The following is a 20,272-nucleotide window of genomic DNA, read 5'->3' on the forward strand; positions in this document are numbered from 1 at the left end:
GTTACATCATCTTCGTGTCTTTTCGGCCGCCACTCTTGAGCTCGCCGGACCCGCCCCTCTGATGACGCAAACGTGAAGCCCACCCTTTTTCACCTTTCTTCGTTTCCTAATCCCACCCCTTCGCGGCCGACATCATGTTCGAGTGTTTCCGTGAGGGTGTCGCTATGCGATCTACCAATCGCTGCTGTCTATTTCTTGGGGGCCGGCTGCGCCCTCCCCTATTCGCGCTGCTATTTCGTCACTTTCGTCGTTCTTCGTCAGCTCCACCTTCGGCGCCTTCCGGCCTCTCCCTGTCGTCTCTCGTTCCCCATTTAGTTGCTGGCGGCCGCCATTTTATGTGGACGAGTTTCAGTATCAGCGCAACTGTAAGGGACTGCTGGAATTAAAAAAGTCATCCTCTCTCTTTATTTTTTTTTTAATAAGACAAACTAATTGTATATTCCTATAAATGGAGAAATATTTATATTGAACTGAAACATTTTCCAAAAAACAAAATTCTGATTAACCAAGTAGCTCCAATTCAGTGACGCATAAACAGTAAATATTTTATCGAATTGTAATTTTTTTTTGTTACTTAAATGTTAAGAGGAATATGGCTCTGGAAAGCATGAATGTCCATCATCCCTCCCCACCAACCTCCAACCATGAACACATCAACAACCTCACAGACGAAAGGTCGAGTAATTCTACAATCATATTTCTGTACAACAATTTTATTTATCCTTGGGGCTTTCTTTTTTTAGAAATAGAAATGCTCTGCGGGTTCGCATTGTTTTCTTTTTATTTTAATATTTCTAAAGTTTTCTTTCTCAGAGGGATTAAAAGTCGCCTATTTTTCTGGGGACCGAGTCAACAGAGGTAACAAACGCCATTTTGAAACATTACGATAAAATCAATCTCCGAAGAGAGGAAGGTGTTTTTTTTTATTTTTATTTAATATTTTTTAAGGTAGATTTTTTTTTGTTAGATGTATAGAGCTTTTTTACAAGTCGGGGTCAGCGTAGCAGTGGGTGTAGGTGGGAAATGACTTTTTAAAAAATTGTTTGGTATTTTTAAAAACACCCGACTGTAAAAGAAGGGGGGGGGGATAACGCAGAAATCCTTAACGTTGAGGACAGATATTTTTGTTAGAATGATTTCGATATGTTGTATTTCTAAATGTGTTGGAAAATAATTAGTGAAAATTGTGCTAAGTATCTTCTGATTAACATATTTAAGAAATGTGCAATCAAGTTATAAAAATGGCTTAAAACGCTTACAGTTCTTTGTACCATAGTTATTTGGACTGAAATGAAAACTTCAGCATTTCAGTTTCCGTTAGGTGCATAAGATTTATATTCTTCAAGTTTTAAAACTTTATTTTCGATGCCAAGATATTTTGAGTCCTGGCATATTTTGTTTCTTACGTGTAACCATCCTTTTCTTATGCATAAAAAAGTTATTTATGAAACGTACAGAATCATTTTCTAGAATATTTGTCCTAATGATGCAAAGAAGTAAAGTAAGGATCATGACAATAGTCGATGGCACACCCCAGTTATGTGTTTCTGTTTTTATTTAATGAGAAGAGTAAGTTGAACTATGCATTACTGCATACTTTTGAGTTTTGTCTATTTTCTTTGTCTTTTGTAAAACCCAGTTTATCATGCATGCTACTGGTAAAATATATTTCTTACAGTGTCTAAAGCATGAATTAATGTTCAAAGTTTATGAAGCATTTCAATGAAAAGCACAGCTTTTGTCCCCATGCATTTAGTTTACACCTAATATATAAACGTATATTATATATGAAATCATGCCAGATGTATAACATAGTAATAATTGCTTTGCCCTTCCCTTCCCAAATAATCATATGTTGCTAAACCTGTTGTTCCTTGCCCACACACCACCCCATCATTCCACTCGTCCAGAATGTACTTATTCTTTTAAGTTACAAATAGAGTTTTCTAATTTATCAACTTTTTTGCAGCCTTCATAATTCTATTTCCATGTCCTCAATGTTCCAAAAGCAGCAGCAGCCAACAAAAAGTAATAAAATACCACCTTGTAACCCCCAGAGTACCACCAGGACCCAGTGCACAAATTAATAAATACCAGAAGTAAATCACTTGTTTTTTTTTGTGGATTGCCCAATTCCCTTCAGAATTAAGAAGGTAACGAACTATAATTAATTTTAGGTTGCCAGCGGTAAGTTTCAATTTGTTTTTCACAAGTGTATCATCTTTACAGTGAAATATATCTGCATGTGTGATTCCCCAAAAGAAGTTTTTATTAAGATGTTTGAGGTTAAGATACTTTTTATTATATTTATTTACATTGTATTATACTTTTTAAATGAGCGTATTTTGTCGTGTAGTTTAGGTGTATCAAAGATACTTTTAACAAGTTTACTAAAAGGCATTTCTTGTCGATTATTTATGTCAGTTGTCAGTTTTTAAAGCACAAATTTCATTTAGTACCTGACCACCAAGTTTAAATAGTTAAATGGATGTAAGCATTTGACATTACATTAGGATGTTTTTTGTGTTTTAAGTATATTTAAAGAAATATAGTAATATGTTTTGAAATAAAATCCTCAAATTTGTGCATGTTGGTTCATTATTATATGTTAGTGTACCCACAAAATATCAGTGGCTAATCTAAAGTTGCCTATGACCTTGAGCCCAATGGTACCAGGAGAGCCTGTGGCTCCCTGCAATTCTTATCAGAAGAAGTAGGATAAGAAATTTGATGTGTGTGTGTGTGATATATATTATATGTAATATATAACATGATATATTTATAATATGTTTATATATATATTATATTTAGATATATATATAACATTTAGATATATTTAAATATATATATTTAGATATTATATAATATGTAGATATATATATTTATTATATATATAATATATATATTTATGTTTTGTTTGTGTAAAATTCACATTTGAGAGGTTAGGCCCACTTGGAAATTAGTGTGGATACTGACTTGCTTGTTCACCTCAAATTACAATACTTTTTTTTTTTTATTATTATTATTGTTTCACAGTAGAAACTTCATCAACAGACATAGGTTTTCCATCCAGGCTGGTGCTTGCCTTACATTTCTTTTTTGTTACCTATATCAATTCTGATTCATTGCTAATGCATTTTATTACATGATACTGATTTCTCTGAAAACTATTGTACTTTCTTGTACAGTTTCGTATCATACTAGATGTTGACAACCCTTAGCTTACTTAATTTTAGCATTTTTTAAAATTTTTTGCCTATCTGCTACTTTTAATAATAAATGCAGAAATTTTAAATGAATTTAAAAAATATGCATGTTGTCAGTGTTTTTTTTTAGATGGAGTACTGATTAAAATAGCCAAAGCCAACTTACAAAATAATTTGGGTCTTTAGGAAATGTGACTGAAATTATTAAATAATATAAATTAAATCAACAGTTACATTTACTTGATTGAAGTTTACAAATGACGGAAGACCAAATGTTTGAGCTTGTCTGTCTTGTTCAGTAGCAATGATTTTAATTATATCCCACATACAGTAGTTGGTGATTAAACCTGTCACATAATTTTGATCAGTTACATTTAATACCACAAATCCGCCATAAAGTGGTCTAATGCCATTATTAGTTTGAACGCAGGTTTCTTTTGAGTTTTTCTTATAAGTTCAGTTTCAGCAGAGTAATCATATAACAAACATAAATAAATATTTATGTTTACTGAACCTTTTGTATAGGGCAGAATTATCTTATGTTCGGACTGTGTCATAACTATATAGGTTTAGATCAGTTTGGAGATTGCATGTTTTTAAATGGTTTCTCAGTTTATCTCCATATCCCAAAGATTTCCAAGTCAGTTTAATTGCAGACTGTAAAATTGGGTCAGTTATAACAAGCATAGATGCATGTGAGTGTGCACAGTGAAAGACTGGCAGCCTGCCAGGATAGTCTTTGACTCCCTAAAAGTGAATATCTGACTTAACAAAATAAAGGAATAAAAGTATTTTGTGGTGCTGTTTATTGTTAATTTGTTGTCTGGGCCATTTCCTGCCTCCTGCCCAAGTTTGTTGGCATAGACACAGTGTTCTTGCAGCTCAGCATTGGACTAGATGGGTCAAGAAGATAAATGATCTTTTTTTTAATTAGCATGAAAACTTGTAACTGAAAGGTGTGTTTGTTTATTCATAGAAATTTATAGCAAAAAGCTCACAAATACCAACATGAATTGTCATTTTTCATTATGAAAATCCAGAGCTTTTTAGAATAACTAATAAAAATGAATTGGAAGTTCTCCCCATTTAATTATGTCCTTTATCAATAACATAATTTAAACTAAATTAATTATTTTCTTAAAATTATGTAAAGGTAGCAATGGCCTATATTTCCATTTTTAGCCACTGTTTTAATTAATCTAAAACTGCAGCATTCAAGTACGGGCTCATTACCCGCTTGTGTTCTCCTTTGTGTCTGCATTGTTTTTCTCTGTTTATCTCAAAGATAAACCGTTTTAACTGTCAGGTTTAAATTAACTGAGTGCAATTTTGCCGGAATGTTCTCTTTAATGCAGTGGTGTCCTGATTATGGCTAGTTTCAGCCATGCACACTTAGCTGATGGGATAGACCATTCAAGACCCTATTGTGTAACTGGATTTAGTGCCCATGAAAGTAGTTGAATTAATTTGCTTTATTTTTAAGTTTAATTCATGGGAATTAATTTTTATTTATGCATTAACATTTAATTCAGTTCATTTATATATGAAAATAGAGAAGTGACATGTAAATACAAAGTATGTAGAATGGTCACTGAAACAAGAATGTTTCATATGTATATATTAGTGGCACAGTTCACACATTTATGGGCTGGGTATGAACATGTTTAGGAGAAAATAAGCAGTATTGTCAGCCTGAAAATAAATATGAAAATAATTGCCACCTAGCAACACTCATGGTAATTTACATAACATATAAATTGTTTTTTTTGAGCATTCTACCTATATCAATTTTTTTGAAACGTCATACCGCTTGAAAGTCACTATTTCAAAAGTTAAAATACGCATATTAGTAATATGCCAGTTACTTTAGAAGTATTCATATATATTTCTGTAAGCTTTCTTCTGCGGAATAGGAATATTTGGTCTATTGAATAAACCAATATTCTGTTAAGAACTTTTAGTATTACAGTCACTGTGCTTATAAAGTAAGGAATTTAGAATTTAGCAAGTTGTTTTATGTTCCTGTGTGAATATGATAAAACTAATGTGATATATTAATTTTTGTTGGATTTAGTAGTTTGACATTTTATCAGTTTAGAATTAGCATTTTGTGAACTTGTAGATTAAAGCTTGCTTTTTGCTGTAGTATTCTGATCTAAATTTATTTAGCCAATCAGTCATACTGGTTCTGAAAAAAACTTTAGCTGCCAGTAATATTATGCCTTTTTCAAAATCACAGGTAATGATCTACACATGATTTTAGACTGTTCTGGTTTTAGTCGTACTTTGACCAGAAATAAATGTATTCTGTTTAGTTCACCAGAAACTGAATTTAACAGAGTAAATATTTAGAGGTTCAGATAATAAATCTCCACATTTTTCTGAAGTAATTTAGTTATAATGATAAAAACATTATAATGCACATTGTTTTTCATATATTATCCATCTTTTTTGTTTAATTTTATTCTTAGACTACAGACCTCTCACAAAGCTGGGTATGAACCAACTACATCTGTCAAGGGCGCACATAGTTAACAGGCAAACAAAATATAAACATATATATGGATTTTTTTTTCCATCTGCATATGGTGCTTACTGAGGATTATTCTCCCATCATATGCAGTGCCATAGCTCCAAAGTTTATGATTAAAGCCCTTATAGGCACAGAACTGCATATCCAAAATAGTATGTGATTGAATTTAAAATGTTCATGCTATTAATTTAGAAATACATTAAAGGAAATGTCTGTTTGACAGTTATCTCTCTTAAGACAATAAAAAGTGTGACATGTGAGAGAAGCCCATTCTGGCTTTCCAGGCCATTTGGATAGCTTGTAACAAAGTTGTCCCAGTATCTTATTCACATACATTTTAAATGTTGTCAAGGTTTCTGCTTTAACTGCATAGTTATCAGGTTTCTAAAAGGACACAAAAGTTAACATCGTTGCCTCACAGTCCTTGAGCTGAGTACCTCGTGTGTGTAATTTGCATGTTTTTTCCATGTTCCCATGGTTTTCATCCTGGGACTCCAGTTTCCTTTGACAGTCCTATAAGGTGACTGCTGTTATGTGCATGTGTATGTACTTTAGTGGACCAGTATCTCATTCAGGGTTAGCCTGTAAGCTACTTTTATTGTTACTTTTCAGATCATGTGAACACATATTGTACTTACTATAAGTTAAAAGATTGCGTGATAGAATTAAATGATAATAATGTGCTTGAAACTCAAATTTACAGTGGTGTGTTTAGTACAATAAAATTAGTTTTGCCCTCATTTGTCAGGCTAATGAGTGCTGTACAGTAAATGCAAAATATGGAGAATAACAGATTGTCTGTCAGACAATAGATAGGAGGCAAGATGGTGGCTCAATGTTGCCTTGAAGTAAGGAGAACAGGGTTCGCGTCCTGGGTCGTCCTTGCATGGAGCTGCATTTTCTCTGCATGACTGCACGGGGGTGCTCTAGTTTCCTCCAACAGTCCAAAGACATGCCGGTTAGGTCGATTGTTGCCTTTAAGCTGGCCCTGGTGCATTTGTTTACCCTGTTATGGACTGGCACAGTATCCAGGGATTGTTACTGCCTTGCACCCTATTCTTGCTTAGATGGGCTCCAGCCCTCTACCCCGACTCTTCTCAGGATTAAGCAGGGTTTGGAAATGTTGTGGTATGGTACAGTAGAGCAAGACACATTCTGTTCTATAATGCAGTTGTCTGTATGGAGTGTGGGGGAGGGGTGCGTGTATATTAGGGCTGTTGGGTATTGTGACCTGTCCTTAAAAACTGTCTCTGAACCTAGTTTTGTGAGTATAATTCGTCCCTTAGCGTTTGCAAGGGTGGATAAATGAGAAATGCATCTATGAAGGGAGGCTGCAGTCCCTAATGGTGCTTTTTACTTTTCGAAATCAGCGTAATATGTATATCCTTAGCACAAAGGAGCAATGTATGAGTAATATTCTGTGCCAGCTTCACCACCCTTACTAGTGATATGCTCTGCTGAGTTGAACAGTGCTATGCTGGGGTTTGATACAGCCAGGGAGGATGGACTCCACTCTGCATCTATAGAAGATAGTCCACGTAGTTAAAGATCTGTGCATTTTGTCAGACACCAGCAGAATGTATAACTTATGCATATAAGTACATATGCTACTTTGATAACGTGTACATAGATCCATACTTAACCACTAACCAGCTTGCAAAAATGTAATGTATATAGTAATTAAGTGATTAAAAGTAAATGGGGACATTTAGAATATTATGTTTTTAATTAAGTAAAATTATTTTGCATTTTTCATCTTGCCTGAAGAAGGGGCCTGAGTTGCCTCGAAAGCTTGCATATTGTAATCTTTCTAGCTAGCCAATAAAAGGTGTCATTTTGCTTGGCTTTTCTCTCAAATTTCAATAAATTCAATACTGCTATGTGGTATATTTTTTCTTTTTGCCTTTTCTCATGGTATATTGTATATTAAATATGTATGAGGTAATATTTTTATATATTTGGTATTCCTATTGTTAAGGAGTATTTGGCCTCAAACTGAATAAATATTTTCTTTTAATCATTTATTCTTTTGTGAGATCTCAGGACAAGTGCAGTTTTTAATTTTGAAGGAGAAACTGCTTTGAAAGTTGAGAGTAGGTTGTTAGCTTACTAATTGCTGCTATACTTGCAATTAAAAAAATACATTTTAGTTAGTCTTATCCCGTGAAATATTTTATGCAGGTTTGATAAAAGATGAGTCAAGAAAAAGAACAGTAACAACTTTTCTTTCATGAGGTGCAAATTAGTACACAAGCTATTGTGCAGAAAATAGCCCTAGGCTTCAGGGTGAACATTGATCTCACTCTTATCATGCTGCCTGAACTGGTCTGACAAACTATTAAGCAGAATTAATTAAAAGTGGTGCAAGTTATAAGGTTTCAAGATTAGTTGTTGATTTACAATTTATTTTATCTAAATTATGGAGCTTCCTTTAGCATTTCACTCCTGTTTGCTCAGTGTTTGCTTATGAGATTAAAGAATTTTGTTTTACCTAAACTAGCCTCAGTCACTGATTTTTTTTTTTTCTTTTTCACTAGGGGACAAATGAAATTGTATCTATGTAGGCAGTGTGTTTTATAAATATTTAGAGAGAGACTCACCTTTGCCCTGTTTTGTAAAGCTTCTGTTTATTGCACAACATTCCAGTAGAAGCTTTTTCTTGTGTTTGTACACTGTTGCTTAGTTAATATTTCCCTTTGAGCCATGCGTCTGTGTTCTCTACAATGTACAGTCGTATGGCCTGTTTTTTTTCTAAAGTACCTATAGTTGAATTGGTAACATAGTTCAGAGGTTCAGTCTTATTTAGGCAATTTTAAAAACCTATTTCTGTGTATCAGTTGTTGGTGTATTTCCTCATAGGTCTCTTTTAGCTGTATAAATGTTCTATGCAGTATCCACAACATATTTTGCAAGTTCGGGTTAACTATGCTGTTAGCATGACAACTGTGTTCTAATAATGGTATGCAGTTGTAATGGTCTTAGTTTCAAAATGTACTAGGGATATCGTAGAGTTGGCTTTTTTTCTTCTTCACTGTTGTCAAAGCTTAGATTCCTCCTGCTGAACAGATAAAGTTTTAGTTTATTTCAGAGTGTTAAATATTGTGCATTTGTGAAGTAGTTGCCAAATTACAGGTTAATACATATTCACATAATTTACATACACTTTGCTTGGAAACTTAAAAGTGAGACATAGAAATAAATCTGTTTCAGGTACTCCAGAAGGGTAATCTACCCATGACCACACTTTATCATTTCCTTTAAGTGTATTGACTGGAATAATTGTCTGGTTATTAGTTTGGATTATGAATATTTGTGTTGATTTTACTGGAGTATTTTCTCACATAATGCAGATATGAGAGGACTTGTGTATTTTGTACGTGAACTTTTAATTATTTTGAATGCTAGGTAATCTGATGAAAATTCAGCATTTATTACATCCATATTTTATATTGCAAAGTAATTATTTGCATTTTTATTTGCTAATTTCAACATTTAGCATGATCTCATTAAATTATGAATTTGCATGTGGTCAGTGATACTTATATTTAAAAGTTACAGAACATTTATTTAATCACTGATCTTGGTACATTTCTACGAAATATTTTTTTATAAATATTTAAGTAAAAACCTGGATTAAACTGAAAAAAAAATTATTCAAGCGAAACAAGTGTCCATTGGTGAATTTTCTTCTTGGTGTCTCTACTGATTTTATTCCAGTCTACCAGAAAACTAACCTTAACAAATTAAACATGGTCTTTCTTAAATCTTGTATATTCTTTGGTGAATATAGACTGTATACTGCATTACCTTTTGTCTAGCTTTAAGTGTGCGGTGAGCTATTAAGAGATGTTAGGCCAGCATACATACAGTATATACACCTTTTTCCATTTTTATAAGTTCCAGAACTGTTGCTCATTCAAATTATTGATTAACTGCAGAATACAACTTTCATATTTAAATAGTTTTAATTTGTTATATTCACCACTTTGCAATTTTTCTTTGGCTAAACATTTTAATAACTAGCAACACTAGTAGTTATTATTTACATGGTGTCTTAAGAATTTAAAGAATTGTAAATGAATTGGAACATTAAACGTTGTGTATTTTACAACAAAATAACCACTTAAGGGAAATTGACCCATTTTAAAACAAACAAAAAATGCAAACCTTTATAACACTAGAGGACTTATATTGATAGCCCACATTTTCTAGATTCATTGCTTTTTCAAGATTATACAGTATTATTCATTACTTTTATAGAATCTTAAACATATATTTTATTAAACAACCTCCTTCTCAATGTGGCTGCAATACTCAATTTAAAATGAACTTTGGATTTTTTAACCCTTAAACTTGGAAGCATAAAGCTAAGTATATTTGCTTGGTTTTCATTTTTTATAGTAGGAAGTTATTATTATTAAAAATCAAAGTAAGAGATATTACAAATATTTGTAAGTCTTTACACAAGCCTTGGTTGGTGCTCATCATTTGTCAAATAATTGACCATTCTTTTTAATAATCTATTCCAGTAACGTGGCACACTTATTGACAGTGGAAATGGCTTAAAGGAATTGTTAAATTCAGATTATGCTGTAAGATTTTGCCAATGATTTACTGGAGTATGATGTAAGATTTTCCACATTTTTTTGTTCTGCAGATTTATGTAACAATCTTCTCCAAGTAGTAATATTAATTAAAAGAAAAAAACAAATTTTGTTGAAAGGAATGGTTACTCTTTTCTGCTTACCGTTAATCTCTCAAGTTTAATTATAAGGACGGAACTTTTTTGTAAGGGGCCTTAAAGGGCCAGCCACCCAGTTTGTTCAAGAGTGCATAAATAAAAAGGATATCAAATCAAATAATGATGTTGTGTTCAATTTTCTCATATAGCAGGGAGGATGGCGAGTTAGAAGAAGGGGAACTTGAGGATGATGGAGGAGAAGTTGAGGCTCCCAAAACTCCTGAACCTCAAGAAAAAGTGAAACACAGCAGAGAAAAAGAGAGACATGCTAGTGGTTCTGACGATGAAAAAGTGCACCGTCGCAAAAGAAAGAAACGGAAGGAGAGGGAAAGAGAAAAGGAAAAAAGGAGGTCTAAGAAGAGGCGTAAATCTAAACACAAAGTGAGTAGTGTTACTAGAGCACAGGTTGCTTTTTCTACTTTTACTTAAATATAGGGATTAGAGAGAAATAGAGAATATGTTTTCATTGACTTTTTTTATAAACTTGATTTCACTGTAGCGTCATGCTTCATCCAGTGATGACTACACTGATTTCAGTGATGATTCTGACTACAGCCCTGGAGAAAAAAGCCACCGGAAGTATCGGGAGTATAGCCCACAGTACCCACCACCAGTAAGTAACAGAAGCATCTATTTTATTTCAGTAAAGGAGCTCTGTACTTACTGTCCTGTCCATCATAGCATCTGTTGTTGATTTAATTTTAGAAAAAAAAAAACTTCTTATTGAAGAACTAGGGGCCTTCGCCCCCTGCTCGCTTTGCTCGCCAACCCCCGTGTTTAGTTAATTGGATATACAATTTTAAAAGCTTGTTTTTTTTTCTTTGGAATTGTTTCATTTTCATTATTTGCACTTTTACTTTAAAGCTTCAGTAAAAACAATATTTGGAATTACCTTTTCTTCAAGATCGCATTGAATTTTGATTCTGTTTTTGGACTTACATCGTGACAACGCAACGTATAACTGCCCGTGAGTGAATATCGTTTCTTTTTCTGTAATAAATAATCCGACTTTTTCGAATGTTTGTCACAGTGATTTGTTAATTGTCATAGCAAAAGCTATTCTAACGGGAAACTAAACATTTTAATACGAATGGCATATCAAGGTCTCCTTTGGTGTCTAATGTTATTCGCGGAATATATACTACATTACCTTTCTTTTTGCCTGATAAAATTTGCATCCCTTCTCCGTGATCATAAATATACACCTGACCAAATTGTGGTTTCTTCAAAATTAAACTTGTCGTTGCAATTGTTGCAGGACCACAGATTCTCATAGCGTATGGTCCATTATTTTGTAAATCAGCGTTTTGAGCATTGAATGATGCAAAGGCGAAAAGATTTTTGTAGACTCGTATATTTTGCCTGTAGTGTTTGTGGATTCTGCGATGGGCTGGTGCCCTGCCCAGGGTTTGTTCCTGACTTGCGCCCTGTGCTGGCTGGGATTGGTTCCAGCAGACCCCCGTGACCCTGTATTCGGATATAGCGGGTTGTGAAATGACAGACTGACTGACTGTTTGTGGATTTCACTTTCTCCAAACATCAAACCTTTTAATTCTTGTGGATACGCCTCCTCATTGTGTAGAAACACTACTTTTCCCTGATGGCAACATAAATTAGACGATCTACAAGTCTCTGACTTAAACTTGAAAGCCTTACACTATTTCCATACTTCTGACATCTCACCTATGTGCATATATTTGATCTCTATTCGCCTTTCCGTTATTTCTCCGAGTAATAATTTGTTAGCGCTAATGCGATCTTTACTATCATTTTTTTGATACTTTCGAATTTTTTTGCTTTTATATTCTGTAACTTGCTCTGCATGTGTATTGCGCCTACGTTTTTTTTTTGTGTCTTTTGAATTCCACTGTTTTCATTATCTCTAACCAGCTCTGCATGTGTTTCGCCTGCTCGTTTTTGAACCTCTTTATGACATTTTACTTTTTTTACTCTTGTCTTTTATTTCTGACCTCGCTTTGTCCTACTATTTTTTTTCCAATTACACCTGGTCCATGATGATTATTTTCCCTTTGTTCGAGTAATAATTTCCGTTTGTTTGCGCTAATGTGATCTTTATTATCTTTTTTTTGATACTTTCGAATTTTTCTGCTTTCATATTCTTTAGCTTTCTCTGCATGTGTATTGCACCGGTTTTTTTTTTTTTTTGAGCCTTTCGAATTCCACTGCTTTCATAATCTCTTTTAATCTGCATTTTTTCTCTACAAACACTTTTGTGTCTCTTTTTTCCACGCTGCTCTTTCTTCTTCGCTTAGATGTTGACGTTTCATCTAGAACGTATTGTCCTTATACGCTTTATATGAGCTGAGAGCAGAGGATCTGTGTCTGCTAAAAGCCTTTACATGACTGAGAGTTTTGATGACTGTGGTCTTATTTTAAAATGGTTGTAAGTAGTGCGTGACTTGCAAGAATCTCATGTTCCAGTCCTGGGACAATCTCTTGGCACCAAGTCTCATGTTTAAGGTCCCCGCGAGATGCTCCGTGGCCAATCTCTTTCGTCTCACAGGTCTTTTAAGTATCTTCCAAGAAGATCACGTCTCATCTCCCTGGTCTCCTCTTCCATGATTTTTTTTTATATAATAGAGAGATAAATCGGTTAGAAATAGCAAGCTGCTTTTCATCAGTATTCAAATTGGAATATGACTTTTAAGCCTACACAGTTGTTGTGCACATGAGGCAATTATGTAATAATAAATAGGCCATTAGAAATTACACATTTTTTTTGCAGGTTTAATTTTATGCTTTTGGACTATATATGACTGACAAAAATATTTGACTCTTTCTGTTTGGGTGTTGAAAATAACCAAAAGCAGTTTTTTTATTTTATTCATGTTTCTTCAAAAATGATGGCTTTGCCTTTTTATAGGACCTCTTTTAATAAATATATATATATATATATATATATATATATATATATATATATATATATATATACACACACACACACACACAATATGGTGTGGACACATACCAGTATGACTAAAAAGAAAGAAAACTCCTGAATTGGTGGTCACAGTGAGGTATTATGCAGTCGTATTCTGCATCATGTTCCACAAGCAAATGATCAATGCATAATTTCTGATCAAAATATTATGGAAATTAGTCTTTATGCCAAGTGTCATTTTGGAGTTAATGTTTCACTGCCTACTGATGCATAAATAGCTTACTTACCTGATTTTTTTCTTATTTGTCGATTTACACTAGAAGCATATTTAGCATATGTATTTGTTCATATTTTTCTTAACCATATTTTTATTTGAGCAGCATCTCTTGAGAGATGACTATCTTTATAGGCATGACTATATCTCTTAGTTTTTTTTAGGGAGAACAAATTGTTTGCCAGTCGAATTTCCTTGCTTACGTGTTTGCTGGCACTGAACTTTTTGCCTTTGTAGTATAGTGGATTCACTGCTCAAAAAAAGGTGGCAGATTTTTACATAAATAACCGTTCCTTGAATGTGCAGACTCCAATCAGGTGTGGGTGTGCATTCGCTCCATGGTTAATTGAAGAATTGGTTGACTGCACCGCATACAAATATGGAGATGGGCAGATCAGTCAAGCCCCTAAATGATGTCTCAGATGGAGGGGCTTCTCACATTTGTACCCAATTAGGAAGCGGATTACAGGATAAAGGAGCCTGTAGAGGGCAGAAGTGGGGAGGATCGAGAGATTTGGAAAGGAGAAAATGAAAGGAAAAAAGTGAGGTTAAAGAGAGGAACTGAGAGAAAGGCAGGAGTGAGCGAAAGCTGGTGCAAGACAAGAGGACAGCGTGCTCTTGCCTGTAGGAGCCAGTGATTGGCAGTAGTGCAAGCAGAGCAGGGCTTGGTGGCTCCACGTGGAACGCCATGGGATTGGTGTTGGAAACATGGGCCAGAATAATAGGTTGTCTGCCCCTGTTAGATGGACCTCTGTCCATGCTGCGGGGCTCGATCATGATAAGATGGAGAGACATCAGTTTTAAAAGGAAGGCACCAGGGAATTGTAAAGGACAGTTTCCTGCCTGTGTTTTTAACCTAATGTTTAATGGATTTATTTATTGGGATTTTTAACCTCCACAGACACTTCTGATATTGAAATTTTTGCACTCCACTTTGTTTTGAACACTGTTTGTTTTGACTGTTTTTAATAAAAGGACTGGAGCACTTTTGTACCTACCCCTTTGTATTATGTGTTGTGTCCTCATCTGCTATCTCATCCCTTGGGTACTTTTTCAGTGGTAGCAGGTTCAAGAGGCTCCCTAGATCAACTGGGAGTGTGGAGCTGACCTGTGCTGTCACAGCCTTATTTCTTTCAGTTGTATTCTTGTGTGCATTGTAAATTATATTGTGATGAGGGATTCTTTTAAAGAGTGCTGGAATAGTTTAAAGCATAGGTTCTTAAACTACCAGTAAACCCCTGATTCTCTAAAGAATCGCAAATCCAAGAATGGCAATTACTTTCTGTTCCCTCCAATCTTTGTAGGGATGAAAAATCATGGAGGGTGCCCGACTCGTCCGACACGGGTAAATTGACCGTCGGACAAGCGTGTTTTTCTGTTTCAGTTGTCCGCGGACAAGTAAAATTTTCTGGAGAAAAAATATATGTGCTGTGCAGGGCACATTTTACCACTACTTTCACATTTTAAACATTTGGATACGTACTTTGTGCGGAAACAGTCTACTTAGGCATGTTCTTCATGTCTCAAATTGGTCTTCAATATTGTTTACAAAATGACGGCTGATTTTTCAAAGGGGAAGCACTCTTACGGTCTTACATAAGTATTTTACCCTAATACTTGCATGCTTGGAGATGCGGTCATTTTTTTCATGCCGACATTACGATGTAATCTGATGATTTTTCATTATAATCAATAACTTTTATATATTACCAGTAACGGCGTACTGCGCGATAACATGTAGTGAATAAATACACTTGACTTGAGCATTCATAGTTTTCATCCTCTTTCTCTGTACGTTTAGCATACATTTGCTCAGAGGTTGATGTGCTTGTTGCTTCCTGAGCAGCCCTTCTTTTCTCCACCCTAGTGGCCCGCTGCTTCTCTTCTTTCGTCGGCATCTTTTCGCGTTAAAACTGATTAAGTTCGTTTTTGTGTTGCAATTACTTAGTACGTTTTCTTTAATTTTTCACTTAAACTGGCACTTAAGTCTTCAATCTGCCTCAAGAATGATTAGCGAAGGGGTGGGGGGGATGAGAACGGCTCCCATACGCATGCGCCGCACTGCCGACAGTTGATTCAACATTAAAATAAAAATGAAGAGTAATACACCCCGAAAGCGTACTGTATGTGTACCAAATTTCAAGTCAAAAGGTGAAATGGTTTGCAAGCTACAGGCGATTTAAAATCCTGGACAGACAAACAAACAGCCACGGTAGCGTATTATAGAAGAAGATTGATAAAATTCATTGTTTCTACATAAAAATGAAGTCATTTTACTTACAATACAATTGTTTTCACCACATAACAAAGCTTGTTAGGCAGTTAATCTTTCCTGAAATTTGCGATTTCGTGTAGGTTGTGATATATTGAGGAGTTAAGAAATTTATTGCGTGACAACATCAATTTTGATGAGCTGTCTATAGATCGTTTTTGATTAGCGAATATTTCATATAAAACAAGTTGGTTTCGCGCTGTCAGTTTATTAAAAATAAAGAAGAAAGCATTCTAACGGTTTCCAAAGGTTATGAAATATCTATAAAAATCTTCACTGTAACTGTAGTATGTGAAACAGAACTAGTGTAGCTATAATGAAGGCATTGTTTATTAGTGAGTTAAAATGATAAGGGAATCTTTTATAAAATGTTCCAGAGCAAGGTGGCAAAATACTACTCCCTGAAAGAACTTTTTTCAGTTTTAAAATGGAAGGCAGTTTTGGTATCAATAAAAGAGATCAGAAAAAATAAACTATTTTTCACTTTTGTTATTTGTTTATGGACAAGTGAATTTAACTGGCGGACAAGTGGATTTTCTAAGTTTACTTGTCCGTGGACAAGTAGAAAAAAATTTGATTTCCACACCCCTGTTTACAGGTTGTGTTGTGTTGTTTGGGCGCCACTTACTGACTCTGGGAAGCTGCTGGGTTTGACTCTGAGGCGCTTTTGGCATGGGTTGCGTCTGGCATCCGTGCATATATACAACCTTCGTAAACATTACTAAACGAAGGTTGTATATGCAGTGGTGTTCACGTTCGGGCGGCGGTTGTATTGTGACCTGAAGTTTAGTTTACAGGTTGTGTTGTTTGAGCGCCACCTACTGAGTCTGGGAAGCCGCTGGGTTTGACTCTGAGGCGTAGTGCACGTGCGCTTCGGTGTGTCTGGCCTCTGGCATCCGTGCATATATACAACCTTCGTTTAGTACTATAGATGAGTTGCATGTTGTTGATTTTGGGTTGTGTTGTGATTCACAAATATAATCAACGTATGGTTTGTGGAGATTCTTACAAGGGGTCGCCATGGGTACTTTAAGCTATAATATGCGTTGACGGTTCTCTAAAAGGGAACAACCACTGGGATGTGTCTGGGTCTCGAAGACACAAAAAGGTAAAATTGGGTCACTAAAAAAAGTTCTAAGAACCACTGATTTAAAACAGTGGTCCTGTATCTTTTTTTTCTGAGTGCTGCAGCTGCTTTTGTCAGCATACAGCATCCTGTTCAGCCTATATACATCGGACTTCCAACACAACTCGGAGTCCTGCCACATGCAAAAGTTCGCTGATGACACTGCTATCGTGGGCAGCATCGGGAGTGGGCAGGAGGAGGAGTGTAGGGACCTAATCAATGACTTTGTTAAATGGTGCGACTCAGACCACCTACACCTGAACACCAGCAAAACCAAGGAGCTGGTGGTGAATTTTAGGAGGCCCAGACCCCTCATGGACCCCGTGGTCATCAGAGGTGACTGTGTGCAGATGGTGCAGACCTATAAATACCTGGAAGTGCAGCTGGATGATAAATTAGACTGGACTGCCAATACTGATGCTCTGTGTAAGAAAGGACAGAGCCGGTTATACTTCCTTAGAAGGCTGGCGTCCTTCAACATCTGCAATAAGATGCTGCAGATGTTCTATCAGACGGTTGTGGCGAGCGCCCTCTTCTACGCGGTGGTGTGCTGGGGAGGCAGCATTAAGAAGAAGGACGTCTCACGCCTGGACTAACTGGTGAGGAATGCAGGCTCTATTGTTGGCATGTAGCTAGACAGTTTGACATCTGTGGCAGAGCGACCGGCGCTCAGCAGGCTCCTATCAATTATGGAAAATCCACTGCATCCACTAAACAGTGTCATCTCTAGACAGAGGAGCAGCTTCAGCGACAGACTGCTGTCCCTGTCCTGCTCCACTGACAGACTGAGGAGATCGTTCCTTCCCCAAACTATGTGACTCTTCAATTCCACCCGTGGGGGTAAACGTTAACATTATATAAAGTTATTGTCTGTTTTTACCTGCATTATTATCAATGTTTAATTTAATATTGTTTTTTGTATCAGTAAGGTGCTGCTGGAATAAGTGAATTTCCCCTTGGGATTAATAAAGTATCTGTCTGTCTGTCTGTCTGTCTATCTACTATGTTGGTGTCTTGACTATTCCTCAGGTTGGCAACATGAGCTACAGCTCCCCATGTGCTCATGCTGGATAAAGCAGGTCTGAAAAATAGATTATTGCTGACAAATGGGAAAATCACATTAGTAAAGTGATTTTAAAGTGGCATTCTGGGATTAAAATCGTCAAGACAATAAGAGCAGTGCCATAATGTAATCGTCAATTAACCAATGTCCTATTTAAAATGTATAACTATTAAAATATGAGAAAACATGTTAAGAAGCCATATAGCATAGTTCTAACATCTATTAATATTAACAAAACGTTTTTAAACTAAGTCCTACTCTGAACACTTGGTACCTAAATTTTTATTTTAGAAATATCCTATGTTCCACAGTTTGCCCTCTTTATGTCATCAGTTGATGTTTAGAATAAAGATATTTGTGTCAGTTTATCTTTATTTATATAGTGTACTTTGTTCCCCATGATTTTTTGCTGGTATTGTTCTCTCCACAGACTGACTGTAATTCCACACAATAGATCCAGTTTCAGTGCTAGTTTTAGAGTAAAGTGAATTAGAGGTACTTTTAAAAAAGTTTGTTGGAAAATATAGAAAATTGATGTTGTTTGAAAATTGGGCCAATCATGTTCTCATTCTAATGTGAGCCTATTTTTAATAGCCACATCCAGGCTACCCCCCTCCTCCTCATGGTGCTCCAATGTCTAAAAAAGGGGGCTACATGAAGATGGAAAAGCAAAGCTATGGCGGCTATGACGATTATGATGATGACAACTATGAGGGGGAAGAAGATGAAGAAATGGGGGAAGAAGAATATGATGACTTTACCAAAGAACTGAACCAGTATCGTAAGGCGAAGGAAGGTGGCATCAACAAAAGTAGAGGTGAGTTGGTAGAGTGGGTCAGGTCAGAACTCAATGTGATAATAAAGTGAAACTTGACTAGAGCACATTTTGGTGAGTGTTAAGAATCAGAAGACTCCCAAGATCTTCTATGTCAGAGGCAAAAAAAGGCTATGGCACAGTGTACTACATGCCCCTTTGGTATGTTAAAGTGAAAGAGACTTGTTTTGAGAGATCTGGTCTTGTCAACTAAAATTATTTGAATGCGGCAAAATTAAAAATGGAATTGTCAATCAGTTTAATAATAATAATAATTCATTACATTTATATAGCGCTTTTCTCAGTACTCAAAGCGCTATCCACACAGGGAGGAACTGGGAAGTTAAGAGGGGCGGTAACTTACTTGTAAGGAGTGTTGAAAAATAAAACCTAAATAACAACAAAGAATTAATACTTGTGATATTTGGACATCTTACTGTAGTACATTTCAGAACTTAACAAGCAGATGTATTTAATTACCTACTCTCTTTCATAAACTATGAAATCCGATGAAAAGTGTATAGAAAACTGCTGTAGGTGTTATCTAAATTACACAATTTTTATGTTTAATCGGTATTCCTGCCAAAATCTTTTCCTATTAGCCCATATTATTTTAGTGATAGCCAAGATAAAGGTAACTTTCTGATAAAATGGGCTTCAATAGAGACCAGTGGGAACAACACAAACCAACGGCAAACAATATTAAAACATAAAATTTAAATTATTTGCATAAGTCATGATAATTGTACAGTTATATGCCCACAATTTTTAAAACGTATGTTTTTGCTGAGGGCGGCACGGTGGCGCAGTGGGTAGCGCTGCTGCCTCGCAGTTGGGAGATCTGGGGACCTGGGTTCGATTCCCGGGTCCTCCCTGCGTGGAGTTTGCATGTTCTCCCCGTGTCTGCGTGGGTTTCCTCTGGGCGCTCCGGTTTCCTCCCACAGTCCAAAGACATGCAGGTTAGGTGGATTGGCAATTCTAAATTGGCCCTAGTGTGTGCTTGGTGTGTTTGTGTGTGTCCTGTGGTGGGTTGGCACCCTGCCCAGGATTGTTTCCTGCCTTGTGCCCTGTGTTGGCTGGGATTGGCTCCAGCAGACCCCCGTGACCCTGTGTTCGGATTCAGCGGGTTGGAAAATGGATGGATGGATGGATGTTTTTGCTGAAGTATTTTTTTTAATATATTCTTCTGGAAAACTGCATGAAAGTGAAGTGTGTTCAGGTGAATTGGAAGTGTTGAATTGGAAGACCTACTTCCCCTCTTATTAATTTGTGGAGAGCCCTGTCTGTCATGTAGATTATCTGACACAAGTGATTTGAGATTTTTAGCATGGGATGTTTAAT

The 20,272-nt window shown here is 35.8% G+C and overlaps 1 protein-coding gene across 3 annotated transcripts in view; it reads left to right on the plus strand.

The window, feature by feature from the left end:
• The first annotated feature begins 308 nt into the window (after window positions 1-308).
• Window positions 309-20,272, plus strand: part of zc3h4 (zinc finger CCCH-type containing 4) — a 67,163-nt gene continuing 47,199 nt past the window's right edge. The window contains exons 1-4 of one of the 3 annotated variants that reach the window (XM_028797296.2): window positions 309-675; window positions 10,630-10,861; window positions 10,980-11,093; window positions 18,712-18,934. In XM_028797296.2, coding sequence (XP_028653129.2) covers window positions 593-675; window positions 10,630-10,861; window positions 10,980-11,093; window positions 18,712-18,934 — 652 coding nt within the window. In that variant the 5' untranslated portion in view covers window positions 309-592. The remainder of the gene's footprint in view (window positions 676-10,629; window positions 10,862-10,979; window positions 11,094-18,711; window positions 18,935-20,272) is intronic. The other 2 variants (XM_028797304.2, XM_028797311.2) reach the window with 2 other exon arrangements.

Source organism: Erpetoichthys calabaricus, chromosome 1 (assembly GCF_900747795.2).
Source record: "Erpetoichthys calabaricus chromosome 1, fErpCal1.3, whole genome shotgun sequence".
Lineage (NCBI taxonomy): Eukaryota > Metazoa > Chordata > Cladistia > Polypteriformes > Polypteridae > Erpetoichthys > Erpetoichthys calabaricus.